The sequence below is a fragment of the Syngnathus acus genome, chromosome 6, assembly GCF_901709675.1.
Source record: "Syngnathus acus chromosome 6, fSynAcu1.2, whole genome shotgun sequence".
In the NCBI taxonomy this organism is placed as follows: Eukaryota; Metazoa; Chordata; class Actinopteri; order Syngnathiformes; family Syngnathidae; genus Syngnathus; species Syngnathus acus.
This window is the reverse complement of record NC_051092.1, coordinates 836,707-855,175: the sequence shown is the minus strand read 5'-3', so window position 1 is coordinate 855,175 and position 18,469 is coordinate 836,707. Positions and strand designations below refer to the sequence as shown.

The following is an 18,469-nucleotide window of genomic DNA, read 5'->3' as shown; positions in this document are numbered from 1 at the left end:
CGGGAGGGAGCAAAGCATCTGATTTGAGGCTTTTACGTTACATATGTGGCCGTAAAGCGTGTCAAGTTGCATCAACGTCTCGCACACAAACAAGTTCATTTCGCTTCCGCGGAGCCTGGCGTCGAATTAGAAAGGTGCGCGTACACCTCTGCCCCCCCCCTTCTCCCACCGGTGTTGGTCTCACCCAAGAAAACTTTGATTTGGGCGGCAAACGAGCGCGCTAATGAGGACGCGCAATATGTGCACGTCTCGCTCCCATTTGAATGGCTGTTGTGTGTGTGTGTGTGTGTGTGTGCGGGGTAGCCAGGGGCGGGGCGGGTGCCTCCACGCGGTGACGTCGTCCGTGTGCTGCCGCCACCCCACGTGGGGCCGCCGCCCTCCGATAGGCAGATGTGGCCGTGGTTTTAGCTAGTAATCTGATTGGACAGACAGGCGCTTTCACGGTAGTTCAGCCCCGCTTGCCTGTGTGTGGCAACCGGGCTAAACTGGACAACTGAGGGGGAAACGCGAGATGGTGGAGCGCACCATGTTACGCTTTTAAAGAATCTCCTTTTTCCCCCACCTTTTTTTTTTTTTTTTTAACACGGAAGGAGCTGTTTCGGAGTCGTATTTTCGCCGCTCTTTCAGGGATTACGGCGGCCAAATTCCTGGGAGGTTCGCGGCGGAGGCTTGACGAGGAGAAAAGTAGTTTTGTTGGAGCTCCGACCGCATCGCCGTCTTCTTTTTGCCCGCTGCTCCCCCCAATGTGGCCGGGTGCGCTCCGGAGACAGGATGCTCCGCCACGCCGTCGTTGGGACGGATTAAACGAGTGGATTGTAGCCCCTTCTCTTCCTCGGTGACGGGTACGTGTAAAACCGAGCGTCGGGTACCATTTTTCGGCTTTTACGTGACATTTGAGTGGGCAGAATGAACGTGCGCGCGCTCGCTCGGAGGGAACCATTGCTCTTGTGGCTCACCTGGGTTCTCCTCTTCCTTGTAAATCAACATTTGAAACTGCCATCATTCATCCAGCACCTGCGTAAAAGTGGCTACTCCCTTTTCTCCGTTGTGTTTTTAAAGCGAGAATGTGTTTTTTGTGCTGGTGCGCCTGCCGCCACCGAATAAGGTCACCCCCGAGGCGCTGCTGTTTCTCCGGCTTCCACTTGGTGATTGCATTATTCTCACAGGGATTATTAGTTGCAAACAAAAGTGCGTTTGATTGTACCCCTGGCGATTAAACCGCGCGCGTCCTTCTCCCAACACAGGCTATTCAGCAACTACACCGACAACAAGCTCCTCGGCCGCCTGCTCTTTTCAACCATTTGGCCAAAGGACCTGCAGAAATAAACAAAGGGTGGATTTCAAGATGTATCCGCAAGGCCGACATCCGGTAAGAGGGGCTTCCACCTCTGTGCGGTACATTTTTGGCATATTTATTGGCGGTGTTGACATGGCTCCCGGCCGGCTGTGTTGCGTCTCGTCTACAAGGTTATGTTTCAAGGATACATGGCAGATTCATGTCTTGGTTTTGAATTGCTATTTTATGTCCCGCCCATTCATTGTGTTGGGAACCATCCCAATTGGCGTAAACGTCGAGATGAGAGCCATTTTGGCTTGGCTCCTTCACAAAAAAGTAAAGCTAAAAACTCGTGACAATGTTTTTCCCTCCCCACGTTGTATTTCAGGCTCCTCATCAGCCCGGCCAGCCCGGCTTCAAATTCACCGTAGCGGAGTCGTGTGACCGAATTAAAGATGAATTCCAGTTCCTCCAAGCCCAGTATCACAGGTACTGTTGACAAAAGATGTCAGCGCTCACACGCTCGCTTGCAGTACTTTGCCAGGTGAAGGCTAATATTTAGTTGCACGCGGAATGGAAATGCCCCTGTAATCCGTTGCCAAGTGGTTAAGTGAGTTATGCAAGTGACAGAGCGCCTGTAATTGACACCTTCTCTCCTATTTTAGTCTTAAGGTGGAGTACGACAAACTGGCCAATGAGAAGACGGAGATGCAGCGCCACTACGTCATGGTAAGATCATGTCGCCACGGGCAGCAATTATGAGCTCGAGCTGGGTTGCGTGGTGGTATTGTGATCACCTGCGCGGCTCGACTCGGGTGTCGCGTGAGATCCAGGGAGGGTTTGATGGTTGTTACGAGGGGTGGGAGGGGCTGACTGACAGCGGTGGTGGCTTGGGGCTCCCCTTCATCTCTAAAGGTCGACCCCGGTGACCCCTCCTCCCTCTCGGGTGTGTGCGCCGATCTGATTATTCTCCTAGGAGACTTAACGCTCGCTCATGGGGCGTGTGGGAAAATGCGCCCCAACAAAATGGAGGCGCTCGCATGCGTCTCTTTTAGCACAAAGTTCCAGTGTGGTTTTGGAAAACATAGGTGTGCCTGTGACACGGGATGTTTAGCTGCCACCTGACGCAATGAGAGCGCCCGCTGTCCCAGGTAAACATGGCGGGGGCGCTTGAAGCCAAACCTTCATTTTGGGAGCGAGCGAGCGGGGGGGACAACATGTCAGGCGGTTAGGTAAACACGTGAGGAAGTACGGGGTATCAGCTTACACTGCAGGGGCTCTGATCTCAGACAGAAGGGCTCTCTTGTTTGAGACTTTTTTTTTTCTTCTTTTCTTCAACGCTAATGGACTGAATAATGCATTTGGCTCGTCAAAATAGACTCTGTGGCCGGCCGGATTCAGTCAGACGCTCTGACCTGAAATCACAAGTGTTGTGCAAACACTTTAGAGTGAGTAAATAGATGTCCGAGGGAGACTGCGGATCAAAACGTTGAACGCTTTGATGCTCTGCGCCATCAGCGGAAAAACACAAAGTCAATTTTCTGGCTGTTTGTCACACTCGGATGTGATTTGGCATGTCATCGATATTGACGGCCATCCCAATTGCGACCCGGCCGGCGCATTTGGAACGGCGTCATTCCGATATCGATCACGTCTCGACGGCGGAGGTCAAACGAGAGGAACACAGAGGCTTTGTTTGGATCTTCAAACGATTGTCGTCCTCGTATGAACTCGTTGATAGAAACAATCGAGAGTGGCCGCAGAAGAGCAAAGCAGATGTTAGCCGTTAATCCTTCTCGTGATGCAATTTGAAATAGGAGAAATCAATGCCAAATGACTGACTTGATATGTTTCCTGTTTTCTTGGCAGTACTACGAGATGTCTTACGGACTCAACATTGAGATGCACAAACAGGTAGGCACCATCATTGTTGCTCACCGACTAAGTCAAATGTCGGGAGACGATTGTCTCGCTCGCCGCTCGCAATCCGGGATTTATCTCAGCCCGTTGATTAGATTGAAATCGACTTTGGCTGGCTGGACCTTTGACTTCATGATTAAAGAAAGCGCATGAAGCATCAGGGTCAGGGATGGTCGCTAATTGCAGGAAGGAGGACAAAAGTCACGCCTGGCGTTATCCCGAAAGATAGCAAGCGTCTGCTATTGCCTCACACACACACACCGAGCCACCAAATCCTTCAAGTGGTTCTATCTTGCGAGATTGTCCTTCGTTAAGAGTTGATTTGTCCCCATAATGGGATCTAAAACGAGTCGGGGCCGACAATCTGAAATATTAAACGCGTTCATGATTTATGAGTGAGAATCTTCAGGCGTGTGGGGGTGAAAGGAATGTAGTCAATTAAAGAAGCGCTAAGTGACAAACGTGAAGCCAAACGATGTCTTGTATCGTGGCTTCCCACCGAGTGTTTTCCAAAGCAAGTCTCGACTTCATCCCACAATGCTCCGATCTTCAGGCACACGGGAAACATTGGCAATTGGGCGCATAGCCAAAAGTGTCTGTTCTTGTTTGTTTTTGCGAGATCACGTGTGAGGAAGTCCAATTTCAAACGATGCGTGCAGACAGCAAACAATCGGACTTGTCTGTCTTTCTGCTTCGCTTGATTCTTGACTTGGGGTTTTGCTTTGGTCTCAGATTATAGCCTGGTTCTTGAGTTGGTTTTTAACCTGGTCCTTAGACTTGCTTCTGGTCATGGACCTTGAAACAGTTTTTGCCAGGTCCCAGACATTTTTTTGTCGACTGGGTCAATCCTTTTTTTTTTTTTTTTTTGCCTTTATTTGGTATCTGACATTGTTTTTATTTATTTTTATTTTTTTTATATCTAGATCTTGCCAGGGTTTTGACTCAGATATTTTTTTTTAATTTGATTTGAAAACCCCTTGCGTGTTTGGCCCTATAACGATGTCACCGTGCCTATTTAGCTGACGCAGCTCCCATTATCATGTGGCTCCAATGAAAAGCGCACCACGGCTGTTGAAGTGCATTAAACACAAGTCGTGGGATCACCCGGCTGGTGTTCAAAGCGGCGCGCTGGTCCCTTCCCCCGCCATCACCCTGCTCGCTCGCTGGCTGGCTGGGCTAATGACAGCGCCGGAGGCGTAGGGCGATCCATCAGAGTCTGGACCGCGTGTCACATGTCTGTCAGAGCCGGGGCTGCTCCGATAGCTTCTGTCAGGCACTTATCGGCGAGGGGGATGGGAGCCACCAGCCGCAGAACAGAGACGAGTCGGGGCGACAACCCCGGCCGGCTTTGTGTAAACAGGTTAATCGACTGATCCATTTTAGCTGCTCACTTTTTTTTTTTTTATCAGGAACCTCAAAAGAGCTGCTGGAAGCGCTTGAATAATTCATCAGCGGGGCTCTAACCTGCCGACCGGCGTGTTTGTGAGCAAACAGTGTGGGGCCCATGCAGCTCCCCTGGCTTCTGCTCAGGCGGGGGAGGGGCCGCGTAGATGGCGAGCGGTTAACACGCCAGGCTGGGATGGATTATTGGATGCACACAAGCATATTACTTTTCTGTAAGCAGAATTTATTCCACGCTGAAGAAATCCATTCTTAGAAGCCTGCCTTAGTTCCTTGCGGCGCGACGTAATTCACATTCCGGCCCCGGCGGACGCAGATCAAATCTGATCTGGCTGCAAATCATCTGTGATGGCACACGTATGATGTCTAATCACACTCATCTGGTGCTTGTTACCTGAAGACGTCATTCAGGAGTGAAAACCGAGGCTGTGGGATTTTTTCTTTTGTAGTAGTAAACGCAGCCAAAACGCGGGGCCAAAACAAACACGGTCAGCCAGAGGACGTGTCTGCCGTGTCGGCATGCGGAGGAAAGTGCAAATGGCCGCCATTTTATTTCCCGCTCGTTCTTGAATCCCGGTCAGTTTCTGGAGCGGCCGCTGACGGCTGCGGGCAAACGCCTCGCTGACAAAGCGGCGCCAGAGTGCTCTTAAAGTGGTGCTACACAAGTCCGAGTAGCTGTACTTGTGTAGCGGCGGCGGCAGCGGCGGCCTCTCAAGGGCAGCGCTGTCATCTGCTCAAAGTGACAGCAAGCAAGCGTCCGTGAGCAGCAACAGGGAGAAACTCCTGGCAACTCTCTTTTCTGCTGGAGTCCAGTCGACACCTCGTGCGTGCATTTACGTGTTTGTGTGTTGAACGAGTTGCCGAGGGCCCGGCGGATGAGCCACCTCTTGACCTCTCTGGGCCAGCTGTCACGGCGACACTAAGCTACAGAGGAACGGGCCGTGCGCTCAAGGCCTTCGCGCAAATCCTGTCAAATGTTGGCCCGCTATTGACATGGCTTATCTGGACAAACACGGATTACGCAGGCCGCCTTGCCTTTCTGAAGGCCGTTTTTGAGCTCCGTCCGGCCAGAGCCGCACTCGAGTGCATTAATACGGACGCTGGCTCGTAAACAGCCTTTATCTTCATTGCTTGTTGATCACTTTTATTCCTTTATTGGGGTCAATGGTTTTCTTTTTATGCAGAAAATAATCTAGCGCCTGGTCTCGAGGACAGCTCTGAGAGCAATCTGTGCTATTTGTGACTTCACAGCACTTTTTCAAACGGCCAAGCTTTTATCTGGCGTGTTTGTGTCACCGCGGAGGCGTGATGGCCATTGCAAAGTCAAATATGTCAACAGTGTGTTATCACGTTTGGCAATGATTCATACAAACAGGACTAACACGACACGTCACGGGACCGGACTGGGCCGCGCTGTCAATTTGGACATCCTTTGTCAACGAGAACGACAAACAGAAAAAGGCCAGAATGATGAAAGTTGAACCAAAAAGGAGTCGAGTCACTTTGTAACGGCGAGCTCTCGTACTGTTGTTACTAACTTGAAGATAATGGTCGGCCATTTCTTTTTTCAATCGGGAAAATCTAGTCAGAATCTAATCGGCAGGTTGGCACAGACTATTATTATATTACTATTATAATATATTTGTAATGAGAGATGATAAGTCTCTTTTGTAAAACCAGCTAAAATCCAGTCCCAAAAAATGCCATCTGTCCATGCTAAGTGGCTATCCGTGTTGCAGCCCGGGTCAACGGGTCTCGTGGTGTTGCGCATTACTCTCCAATCTCTCTTGCACTAATACGTCAGGCTGGCATTTCCGCCATGTGTCATAAATAAGCTGGCGCTCGGCTCCAAATGAAAAATCGTAGCGAGTCCCCCGTGATGTGTTTGTGTTCCGCAGTGGCCCTGGGATGAACTGCAGCTCATAAATTCCATAGATGATGTAGCTTTGGCACTGTTATTTTTCTGCTCCCAGTGCAGAGCTTGAACCTGAACACTCTCATCTTCCATCCTTGGAAGAAAAGAGCAAGGCAGAGCAAGCCAGCTGTGCAGTGTTTTTACAAGGGGGGGAGAGCGATCGCTCCCACCCCCCACCCCCCTTTGCTCTCTCTCTCTCCTTTTTTTTTTTAAACCCGGCATTCATTTGCAACACTCATGTGATCGACAGGCCGAAAATTCAATTTAATGACCTGCCTCCGAGCACGTAATATGATTTTAAAGCCTGTTACGGTCAAGGAGAGGTTCCATTTGCATAATGATCCCGGCAAGATAGGGCCGCAGCCGTTGCCATGGCGCTCGCTAGACAGGCGGAAGAATAGGGGGGGGGGTTGGCAGTTACTCCGCGCTGACAAATGGAGCAGGAAAAAGCCACTGATAAGTTTGCAACGTGTTCCCCCTCGAGGTCATTACGCCTTTTTTACACGGCGCATGCAAAGTGGCCCAAATGTCACATGTAAGTAAACCAGCACATTTGTGGGCCTCAGTCGTCGGGGTGTGGTTGTGCGGTTTAACATGGAGGTTAAGTGCAGGACGGAGAGCAAAAAAAAGCCTGCCAGAGAGAGAGAGAGGATCCTCTCAATCCGCCGCCGCCGCCTCATATCCGTTGAGCTTGGAGTGCACTCTCAGCACAGCTGTGCTCCATCCCCCTGGGCTCGCCTAATGTTTTAAATCTTTCAAATGTCAATATCACGCTGTTTAGAGGATGTTGAGTCAAGCAGTTCTGATTGCCGCAGTAATTGACTTAATCGGTGTAAACATTAAAGGCGGGGTTACGCCGTGCCACTGTCTGTCTCATATTTCCACGTCTCCTCTCTGTTGTCTTCCAGACGGAGATTGCCAAGCGACTCAACGCCATTTTAGCGCAAATTATGCCTTTCCTGTCGCAAGAGGTAAGCTTTCAATGTAGCGCCATCACTTGATGCCGAGATTGACGATAAATACGCAGCGGAAGGTCGAAAGTCCAACATGGCCGGCTCTCGATTTATTGCCATTTCAAATTCACGGAGAGCTAATCGACGACTGATTTCGATCATCCATTCGTCGTTTAGGCACCTTTGTTTCAAATTGTCCAAATCCTCCCAATTGTTGAACTGCCGTGGTGGAATATTAGCAAATAGCATTTGATACCAAAACATGAATGCGTGTGTGTTGATGTCTTGTCACAGCACCAACAGCAGGTTGCTCAGGCAGTGGAGCGGGCAAAGCAGGTCACTATGACTGAGCTGAATGCCATCATCGGGGTACGTGGACTTCCCAATCTGCCTCTCACCGTGTGTACCCCTTTTTTTTTTCATTCTTTTCTTGCTTTGCGCTCATAACGCGCAATAGCGTACACTCTGAATGCTTTTCATGTTTTGATCTGTTGATACTATTGACGCACAGTAACGTCGACTTCTCGTGCGACCCTAATATATATCTATGCGTCCAGTAAATGCATAAATAAGTCTGTATTAGCTCCTAGCGGAGCCGTGAAGTGTTGTGTTGCTCCCGCTCGGGTCTCTGTGGCATCTTCACTGCCTTGTTGTGCGTTTATAAATGAGATCCTGAGAGCTCTGGAGAATCCTCCTCTCAGCCAGTATTGCTTTAATTGGTTAAGGTTTTAACGAGGAGCCTCATCCCTCACTGCTGACCTGGATAGCTGCGGGAATTAAAAGGCTGAGGGTGAGCACAGCACAGCACAGAAGCTGAGGCAGCCAGCGCTCGCAGCAATTGGCCATCCCGCCCGCCTCTGCTGCCCGCTGCCATCTGTTCCTCATTGATCAGCACCCTCCTCGCTCGCTCGCTCGCGCCGCCGTGATTGGGTTCAGCCTCTGATAAGTGCGCTCGCAGAGTCGTTAGCGGACGGAGGCTGGTTCCGTGGGCTGATTGGAGCCACCTATTGGAAGTCAATTGATGCCCCTCTTGGGGACTTTGTGTTCCTGGAGGATTTTTCCACAGAATTTGTCAGAGTAGATCTCTTGAGACGATGCATTTTTAGACTTTTTTTTTTAATTCCACTTAACAGATGCGGCTATGCCACTTTAACAGCTTCAACAGCTTTAACCTTGTTCCATTGTGACTGTTGCGAATCACGCTGATTCCGCAACTTGTAAATATTAGTTCTACTCAAAGGGACTCAAAAATCAAGTATCATACATTTAGAACTTTTGATCAAATTTCACTCAATGCTGTGTGGAAGAATTTCTGACTATCATGATTAGCTAATGTGTCAAACGGCTACTGTGTAGCGCCAACTACTGGTGAGGAGGACTTACTCAACATCAAATCGTTTTTTTTTTTTAGCATTAATGGCTGGTATCAGTAACCTTCACAAGTACCCGATAAGCTTGAGATAAGGCCGGTATCGGGCTAATACCTAGTATCGCTACTTTTAATTGACTTTTTTTTGTGGGGGGGCATTTCTTGCAAAGAGTACATCTGCTATTTTGGTGGTACTATGGTCGTACCATTCTGTTTTTCTTTTTTGACACCCACTATATATTATGAAGCAGTCAAGTCCTCGCCTGAGTAACCCCCCTAACCCCGGGTTGCTATCGCTGCAAGAGATGTAGCTAGTGTATGTTTTACGACCACCTTGCCATCAGTTATTCATTCATTGAGGAGAAGCTGTGCAAGGCATGCCAAAACGCTCATGCATATTGCAAAGCAAGGTGGGGTGAAAGAGCGGGCCAGGCAGCCTTCAGGAGATGGCTCCATGCCTTATTGATGGGCTTGAGGGCCATTAATAGGATGCAACTAGGGCAGCTGCTTGTGTCGAGATGACGGCCAACGCTTCCACTTTGAGTCACTAATAGGCCAAACGTCCACCTTGCTCACATTTACTTTTCCTGCATGATGTGCAGATGACTTTTTAATTTATGTAAAAAAAAAAAAGTGTGCACCATGAGCAATGCAAGTGAGCTTGCGGAATGAATCAAGCTGACGTAGTTTTATCAAGTCCAGGAAAGAAATCATGGAAGATTCAATTTGAAGAGAAAGTGTATCGCGACTCCTTTATTTATTTTTGTCATGGTTTACGGTTCTCTAATGAGGGCTCTTGCTGATCAACCGTGCATATTAGCCATCAGTGGCTCATTAAACACAATGAGCGAGGATGGCGACCCTTAATTTCCCTCATGGACGCAATATGATAATCCTTCTTTTTTTTCTCTGGTGCTCCCTGGATGTAGTTTGCAATCACGTCGGGCGAACGTCCAGGTTTCAATGTCAAGTCGTGCCATTTTCCAGGCCAGCTTTTCTATCTCCACTGCGGAAGAAGAATGCAAATCCTCGGCAGGGCGCCGTTTCACCTCCCCGATCTTTAGTGGCCGATATCGGTGAAGTGGCGATAATGGCCGCCGATTGAAGCCATTCTTGTAAAAGCGCCCGTCGTAACAGCGGCTGAATTATTCAGCTGGCTCACAGACGGGTAATAAATTGCTGATGTTTTTATTGGTGTCTCAGCTAAGTATTATTTAACCTTGCTTTAAACTGCTTACTTCCATGCTAAGGGGCTTTTAACTCCCATCCATTTCCCCGTGCCTTTCAAATATTGATGGCGAATATGGGAGGCTTGAGCTTGTGCCAAGGCGGGGTCCCCCACCCCCTCCCCCCGCGCGGCAGCCCTCCAGACGCACACTTGGAGCGAGATGACCGCAGTGCCAGCTCTTGGCACTCGGCCTTCCTTGGGTCGTTTGAAGTTGCCCGTGCAAATGATTCATGTTGTTAATCCAGGAACACGAATGTGGCGGGAGGTAAAAAGAGGTCGCTGGGGAAGTTGCTTTTCGTTGTTGACGCTTTCCGTCACGTCCTGGCATTGCTTAAGAGGATTGCTCACCGCTGGAGCAGAAAGTGCTGCGCTTCTGTTACCTGAAGTGAAATGTTTACTCTCCATTAAGTGCGTGTCGACTCCAAGTGGCTCTTTGTCGTTCTTTTGCTCGCCGCGCAGTCAAGCAAGCGTTCATCTGGTAGACGGGAGCCAACACGAGTCAGCGTGGCTCCTCTCTAGCGTGCAAAGCTACGATCGGCGCGGTCCGCAAATAGCGCCGGCCCGCCCGCCCGGGGTGGCATTCTGATCCCGACGCTAATAGAATGTGTCAATGTGTTAATATGGTCAACAGATCAGCCTGATTTGCGTTTAGTGCGTGTTCTCCACTTGCCTTTTCCCTGTGAGCCACTGGGTGTCTTGCAATGTGTCCATTGGCAGCAGCAGCAGCTCCAGGCGCAGCACCTCTCGCACGCCGCCCACGGGCCCCCGGTCCAGCTGCCCCCGCATCCCTCCGGCCTGCAAGCTCCCGGCATCCCGCCCGTTACGGGCTCGGGTTCGGGCCTGCTTGCGCTGGGAGCCCTGGGCGGCCAAGCCCACCTTCCGGTGAAGGATGAGAAGAACCACCATGATCTGGAACACAGAGGTGAGGCCCAATTAGCGACAGATGCGCGCGACAAAACCATTTCACTCCTTAGGTGACGAGCGCTTCCTGTCTGTTCACATTCTGTCGAGGTAATGAGCTGATACATTCCCAGCCCGTGACCGCATAAGCCGTTGAACAGCTTTAGCTCGCAGATAAGCCAGGCCCCGATGCCCTCTGCTTGATTCTCACACGTTGTGCCAGGAGACGTCCATGACAATACACTAACTGGCTTCTTTTTCTTCCGCTTGACTCGGTCTTCTTCATGGTGACCGCCGCTGCCGCCGCCGCCATGTTTGCCACGCAGAGAGCACGGTGAGTGTGAAAGTAAGGTTGACTTTTTCTTCTGCAGCATTGTTGTTGAGCAAATGTGTCAAAGCGGAACACCACTGCCTCCACGTTCTGAGATTGGGAGAAATCCAAAAGATGGAAAAAAAAAAAAATAATAATATCATGCCTAAGGGAAGCTGTGTCATTTCATCCCAATTATCGAAGGATTTGATTGATGCCTTCCGCTGTCTCACTTGTTGTTTGATTTCCTCGTGGGCGGACTTTCCCGAGCGCTTAATCTGAATGCTTGTGCGGGTTTGGCATTCTGTAGGCTCAACGGGTTCGGTCGTGTCTGAAGAAATGGAACTCCGGGGGTGATTAGCAGGCCTTTTATTTCTTTCTTTCTTTCTTTGTTTGTTTGCGCGCTCTCGTCCCAGGTCATGTGATAGCCCAATGGCTGACTTTGCTTAATGAGTCACGCTCAGCATCCCTTTAAAGGTCAGCCATTATACAGACGGAGGCCTGTCGCCCGGGCTGCCAGTCCGTCGGCCATTGTTCGCTTCTTCAGCCCGCCGCCGGCTTGTCCGCATCGTGGCTTTTGTTCCAGCGAGGGGGAGCCGCTGGACTCCGGCCCAGTTCTTCCCATTCTGTTGGCGTTGGGAGCGCGCTGTCTATGTTTGCATCGGCTCGCGGACTCTGGCCGGCGAGAAGCCCCGCCCCGCCGGGCCTGTCCCACGCTGCCGCGCTCGCTTGTCTTTCTGACTCAAAAGCCGGGCTGACGCGGCGCCCGAGCGCGGTGCGGCCATCAATGCCCGCGACGGCCACATTGTCTCTTCCCCCCCCGCGCTCTCTCACGCTTAGCCCGAGTGACTCCAGAGAAAAGGCCCTCTGTTCAGACACAACACTCTGCTCATGTCCCCATGAGGTCGTTTGTTGTCCAGCTATGAGAAGGAAGGAGCCCCGGCTTAGAAAACAAGCCGTCCTCCTTTCAGCTCGGATAAAGGCCCGTTCTGTTGTGCGGCCAAAGACAGGCTTGTGTGTGTGTGTGTGTGTGTGTGTGTGTGTGTGTGCGTGTGTGTGTGATTGGGCTTGGCTGATGTCACGGCGGCGGTGCTGGCTCACAGCTGCATTTTAAGAGTCTGCAGCATCCATAATTGCGCGAATGAGACGCGTTTAGTGTTTGCCTTGGCACAGGGCGTTCCTTCCCTGTGAGCAACTTGTAACGGATGAATGATTCACTGCTCGATGAAAAGCTAATCAAGCTTTTGTTTGCCTTTTCAGAATAACTCAATATCGCCATCCGAAAGCTTACGCACGGCCAGCGAGAAGCATCGCAGCTCCTCCGACTACAGTTTGGACTCCAAGAAGCGCAAAGTGGAGGAGAAGGATAGCATGAGCAGATATGTACGTCCCCTGAAAGAGACCGATTTTTTTTCATTTTTTTTTACCCAAAATAATTGGGTTTATTCATAAGCTCTTTATCGTCCGTCACAGGACAGCGATGGAGAAAAAAGTGACGACCTGGTGGTAGATGTTTCGAATGAGGTGAGCATAGAACCTGTTGGACCGGACAACCAGGTCTGCCATCTAGTGGTGAAAAGTGTTATCACAACTTCAAATGACCTTTTTTGAACAAATTTCAACCTGTCAATTTTCTCCAGGATCCCGCCACGCCTCGGGCCAGCCCAGCGCACTCGCCGCCCGAGAATGGTATTGATAAGCCCCGCCCCCCCAAGAAGGACACACCCAACAGCCCCGCATCAGTTGCGTCCTCTGGAAGCACGCCATCGTCCAAGGCCAAGGAGCTCAGTCATGTAAGAGTTAGTTCAAACTAGGCCAGAAAGGGGTTTTAAAAAAGCCAGTAAAGGGATATGTCCGAATAAATCTCTGAGGTTTTTGGCAGCGGATTAGCCAATGGCTGTCTATGCTTTAAGTGCACGACTAAACGTCAGGGATAATATTGTCCTGAATCAGGATCAGTCGGGTCCTTGCCGTTAATAGCTCAATGTATTTAACTATTCCAGGATTTTTTATTTTTTTCCCTCCTCTGCCTTCCTAAAAGATTAAAGCCAAAGCAGTAAAAGGATCAAAAGTGCCTATCCCCATTGTGCTTGTAATAGGTTTTTGAATAAATAGCAGTTTATGGCTACGCTGGACTCTGCGCGTTGTCAGAATTAGACGGGATTAAGTACACTCAAATGGTCCGTCTGAACGCTGCCCAGATTGTGAGCGCTTCTCGTTCCCTCGACAGAATGACAAATCCTCCACGCCTGGCCTCAAGTCCAACACCCCCACCCCGCGCAATGAAGCCCCCACCCCTGGCACCAGCTCCACTCCTGGGCTCAGACCCATCCTGGGCAAACCACCAGGCATGGATGCTCTCGGTCGGTAACATTCTCTTTTCCGTCCGACGCTGGGCTTCCCCATCCCGTTTGCGTGAGGCAATCTGTGGCTTTTTCTCCAGCGGCCCCGGCCTTGCGTACGCCGCTGTCCATCGCGGGCTCCTACCCGACACCCTTTGCCATGATGGGTCATCACGAAATGAACGGAGGCCTGACGAGTCCCGGCGTCTATGCCGGTCTGCATATTTCCCCTCAGATGAGCGTCGCGGCCGCTGCGGCTTACGGACGCTCCCCCATGGTAACCTGGCCTCCATGTTGATCTTCCTTCTCGATCATAATTAAGCAGTTCAATCATTTCTCAGATGCCGTTTTGGTCTCTTTCAGGGCTTTGATCCTCACACCCACATGCGAGCCCCAGGACTTCAATCGAGCCTCACGTCCATCTCGGGAGGCAAGCCGTAAGTATCGCACCTTATTTACTGCAGCTGTGATGTGAAACGTTAACAGTCAATCTAAAAGCCTTCTCCTCCAACAGCGCTTATTCCTTCCACGTGAGCGCCGATGGCCAGATGCAGCCCGTGCCTTTCCCGCCCGACGCTCTGATCGGGCCTGGAATCCCGCGCCACGCCCGTCAGATCAACACGCTGAGTCACGGCGAGGTGGTGTGCGCCGTAACCATTAGCAACCCCACACGCCACGTCTACACGGGCGGCAAAGGCTGCGTGAAGATCTGGGACATCAGCCAACCGGGCAGCAAGAGTCCCGTGTCCCAACTGGACTGTCTGGTGAGGCGCGCCGCTCACTCATTGCCAACATTTTCACCAGCGACTTTGTTATTTTGGCAGGTAACAAATGCTCCTGTTATTAGCGGTAGGACGCTATTGTTATATGTTATTATGTTATATGTTATTGTTATATGTTATTAGCTTGTTTGGCGCCAGCGAGCGAGGGCCACGCCACGCCAGGCGCACACATCGCGATGACAGCTTGACTATAAGAAAAACAAGCCAGCTCTCATTCAATCATAACATGCCCTCTAGACCGCAACATTTCTGAAGGAAGGGGCCGATGACTATGACGTGTCATTTTGCAAAGAATAGAAAGACAACAAAGGAGACGTAACCGTAAACATCTGCTGAAAAGCCCATATTGATTTGTTATGACAGCTGGAGTTTGATTCGCTTTGCCATCTTCTTAAATCTCCCAAAGCCGGCCGCCCGCCCGCCTGGCCCCGAGCACGTATTGATTTGCTTTTGTGTCCCCTCGTGCGACAGAACAGGGATAACTACATCCGCTCGTGTAAGCTGCTGCCCGATGGCCGCACATTGATCGTGGGAGGCGAGGCCAGCACGCTGACCATCTGGGATCTGGCCTCTCAGACGCCACGCATCAAAGCTGAGCTCACCTCCTCCGCGCCGGCGTGCTACGCCTTGGCCATCAGCCCCGACGCCAAAGTCTGCTTCTCCTGCTGCAGCGACGGAAATATCGCCGTGTGGGATCTCCACAATCAGACGCTCGTCAGGTGGGAGGAAAGGAGGCGGCGCTATTGTTTTTTTTCCTTTTGACACGAGACGTGCGTCATGTGGGTGGGTCCTGCTTTGATTTTGCTCGCAGGCAGTTCCAAGGTCACACAGACGGCGCGAGCTGCATCGACATCTCCCACGACGGCACCAAACTGTGGACGGGTGGCCTGGACAACACGGTGCGCTCGTGGGATCTGAGGGAGGGTCGCCAGCTGCAGCAGCACGACTTCACCTCGCAGGTATGACGGCCAACAAGCAGCCAACGCAAACGGCTAGCGCTTTGGGTCACTCAATTATGCGGATGACTCTGTTTTCAGATCTTCTCGCTGGGCTACTGCCCGACGGGCGAGTGGCTGGCCGTGGGCATGGAAAGCAGCAACGTGGAAGTGCTGCACCACTCCAAACCAGACAAGTATCAGCTGCACCTGCACGAGAGCTGCGTGCTCTCCCTCAAGTTTGCCTACTGTGGTACGAACACACTCAGAATGCCAGAGATTAAGTTACGGATTGTAGCATATTTTGAAAAAGAATACAATTGATTAAATTCATGATTATTTTTTTTTCAAGGTACTCTCACTTTTTTTTTATGTTGTATTTTGTTAGTTTGACTAATGCCCCCTTTTTTTTTTGTCTACCAGGGAAATGGTTTGTTAGCACCGGGAAGGACAACCTGCTGAACGCTTGGAGGACTCCCTACGGCGCCAGCATATTCCAGGTATGAAGATCAATCTTTTTTTTTTTTCTGCAAGTGGTCCAAAAGCATGCACTCGCTTGGACCGAGAGGAAGGTCACGGCGAAGGCCATCTGCGCTCCCATCAGTGAAATTGACTTGACAAATAAATGGCTTGCAAGGCAATCTAGGCCGCCACCGGACGATGGCTCCAATCTAATTTAGCGGCGTACTCCACTGATGTTCCTCACTTAACTGAAGCCTGAAATGTTTCTCACCAGTCCAAGGAATCCTCGTCCGTCCTGAGCTGCGACATCTCCACGGATGACAAGTACATTGTGACGGGCTCTGGTGACAAGAAGGCCACGGTGTACGAGGTGATCTACTGAAAACTTTGTCGGCCAGCACGCTCGCGCTGAGGACGGCTGCGCTTCTCCTCCGTGGACTTCTCACAGACAGCATGGATGTTGCCTGCAGCCCCCTCATGGAGGTTTGGCAGTGCCAGACTGAGGTGGATGGGTTTTTTTTTTTGGCCCCCGGATGTTGTGACCTTCGGCTCTGCACTTCCTCACTCATCCAACTAACACTTGTACAGCGAGAGCAGTCCCCAAAGGCACTAAGAAGAAAATGTTTTGCAGGTTTTTTTTTTGTTGCTTTGTTTCTCGGATATTTCTTCTTTTTATTTGAATGTGGAAATAACGTTCCATGACACAACTAGAAGCGGCGCTTCGCTCTGGAGTTTCTCGTCGGAGGTCCTGTGAAAAGTGTACATAATGGAGTTTAAAAAAAAAAAAAAAAAAAAAAAAAAAAAACAGAAGGCCTTTTTATAGATTTATATTTTGGTGTCCAATTACGCTTGTGATGGTTCTTTCTTGTTCTCTGTGATTTTCTGTCCCCTCTGGGAATGAAAATTAGATTAGGACTTTGTAAGAGGATCTTCTATTTCCTTTCCTCCCCCTCACAATGGTTATTATGCTGGATGACCTTTACAAAAATCTAATTTGGATTTTTTTTTTGCCCCCTCTCCCTGAAAAATAAGCCACTGGAATTCGCTTTAACACGGTCAAGCGGTGGATTTTAGCAGTGGATGATTTGAGAAATCATATTGTCAGACTGGGAGGAGCGAGCGAGTCTGTGCTACTTCTGCTTCTACTCTGGAAGGAAAAAGCAAGTTGCCGAAGACCTCACTGTGGCCGCTTTCAAGAACATTCAAATGGATTAGGAGCTACTGATTTCCAGCCTGTTGATGTGCCGCTTCACTGCCTCATCAGTTTCTCGCTGGTGTTTGTGACTGAAATGCAAGTTGGCAAGTAAACATCATCAGCACATCTTGCGTATGCTCTTTGCTTTCCTCGCGATTGCGTAAACCACAACCTGCTCGTAGAGGAGAATTGTCACTTGGTAAACACATCTGACTCGCATTCATGTCATGAGGATTGTACAGTTGGCAGTTGTTGATGAGTCAATAAACTGTTTTTGTATAAAAAAGAAAAAATAATCATGGCACTGCTGGTGTGAGAATTGAGTGTACTATTGAGTAGAATTTTTCGCTTTTGAATTATTTTGCGTCAATGCCTCATTGAATTCAGGTTAGGAACTTTTCTCTCTAGTAGGTAGGGAAAATTTCAAGCAAATTATGCTAGCTGGAAATCATACTTGGGAGATGTCTTTATATTTTTAGATTTATTTTTACTTTTTTTTTTTTTTTTACCAAACAATATTTCTCCATACATGCATATTTATATATATTTTTCAAATTGGTAAGATTACCTTAGTTAAACAGTGCAAAACATGCATCACATTTGAAGAAATTTGCAGTTATATAGACAGACATGATTACAATGCTCTAAAACCGCTATTGAGATCCTTAAGAACGGCATTAAACATTTCATTTTTCAGTTATGTCTTCCCGTCTGATGCCACTGACTGTCATTTCCAACCAGAAGTGATCCAATCAATCAACCAATCATCCATCCATTTTCTCCTCACGAGGTTCGCAGGCACGCTGGAGCCCATCAGCAAACACAAAGTGACTTTCACTTCAAATGTGGCCATCATTTGTTTCGCTCAATTGTTGTCCAATTTGGAGGAGGCCTGAGGCGGTCTATTTTCAAATGTGATTGTTGCTATTCTTTGCGTCTGGCTTGGCTCTCTATTCTCTATCCCAGTGTTTCCCAACGGCACACTGGTGTGCCGTGAGAGATGTTCAGCTGTGCCGTGGGAAATTGTCCAACATTAAATACCGAGCGCATTGTAAACAGGATCGCCAAACCACAGGTCAGTTCGTGCTTGCGTGGCAAATCGGAGAATCTTGACATTTCATGTTGTGGCATCGGCACATACTCAGTTTATGTGTGTGTTGCTGTTAGTGTTGGCTCGGGAGAGAACGATTCGTTCAAAAGAACGGGTTTTTTTTCCAGTGAACGAATCACTTCCTAAAGTGATTCGTTCTTTTTTCAGTTCATATGACTTCAACCAGTAGGAAAATGACATCACTTCCCGTTCACGCACGAGTCGTGAGTTGCATTTCCTGTTCATCAACTGAACGGATCTGTGAGTGAACGAGTCAGTGATTTGCATTTCCAGTCACAGATCAAACAGCCAATCAGAACGTGGGGGTGAGGGCGGGGTGTGGCACTTTTCACTTTCACTTAAGCTTTTTCCCTTTTTCGGTGAACGATTC

The 18,469-nt window shown here is 49.7% G+C and overlaps 1 protein-coding gene across 7 annotated transcripts; it reads left to right on the top strand.

Annotated features, from left to right (window-relative positions):
- Nucleotides 1-429: 429 nt before the first annotated feature.
- Nucleotides 430-17,278, top strand: tle3a (TLE family member 3, transcriptional corepressor a). Of its 7 annotated transcripts, none has more exons than XM_037254704.1 (21): nt 430-842; nt 1,245-1,369; nt 1,665-1,765; nt 1,942-2,005; nt 3,146-3,190; nt 7,421-7,483; nt 7,760-7,834; nt 10,783-10,984; nt 11,289-11,308; nt 12,533-12,655; nt 12,746-12,796; nt 12,913-13,065; nt 13,503-13,635; nt 13,716-13,891; nt 13,978-14,051; nt 14,129-14,378; nt 14,868-15,115; nt 15,208-15,355; nt 15,434-15,584; nt 15,755-15,831; nt 16,068-17,278. In XM_037254704.1, exons 2-21 carry the CDS (start codon nt 1,346-1,348, stop codon nt 16,173-16,175), a joined length of 2,286 nt encoding a protein of 761 aa, XP_037110599.1. In that variant the 5' UTR covers nt 430-842; nt 1,245-1,345; the 3' UTR covers nt 16,176-17,278. The 7 variants fall into 7 exon arrangements, with proteins under 7 accessions (XP_037110599.1, XP_037110598.1, XP_037110594.1 ...); XM_037254703.1 differs by having other exon boundaries at nt 10,780-10,984; XM_037254699.1 differs by having other exon boundaries at nt 431-842; nt 1,254-1,369; nt 7,760-7,864; nt 10,780-10,984.
- Nucleotides 17,279-18,469: the final 1,191 nt, after the last annotated feature.

Bases quoted from the DNA above. Each gene is read 5' to 3' on its own strand.
- tle3a (XM_037254699.1), top strand. From the start codon at position 1,346: ATGTATCCGCAAGGCCGACATCCG. The intron at 3,191-7,420 runs GTAGGCACCATC...GTTGTCTTCCAG, and splicing joins ACATTGAGATGCACAAACAG to ACGGAGATTGCCAAGCGACT. The intron at 12,656-12,745 runs GTACGTCCCCTG...CGTCCGTCACAG, and splicing joins AGGATAGCATGAGCAGATAT to GACAGCGATGGAGAAAAAAG.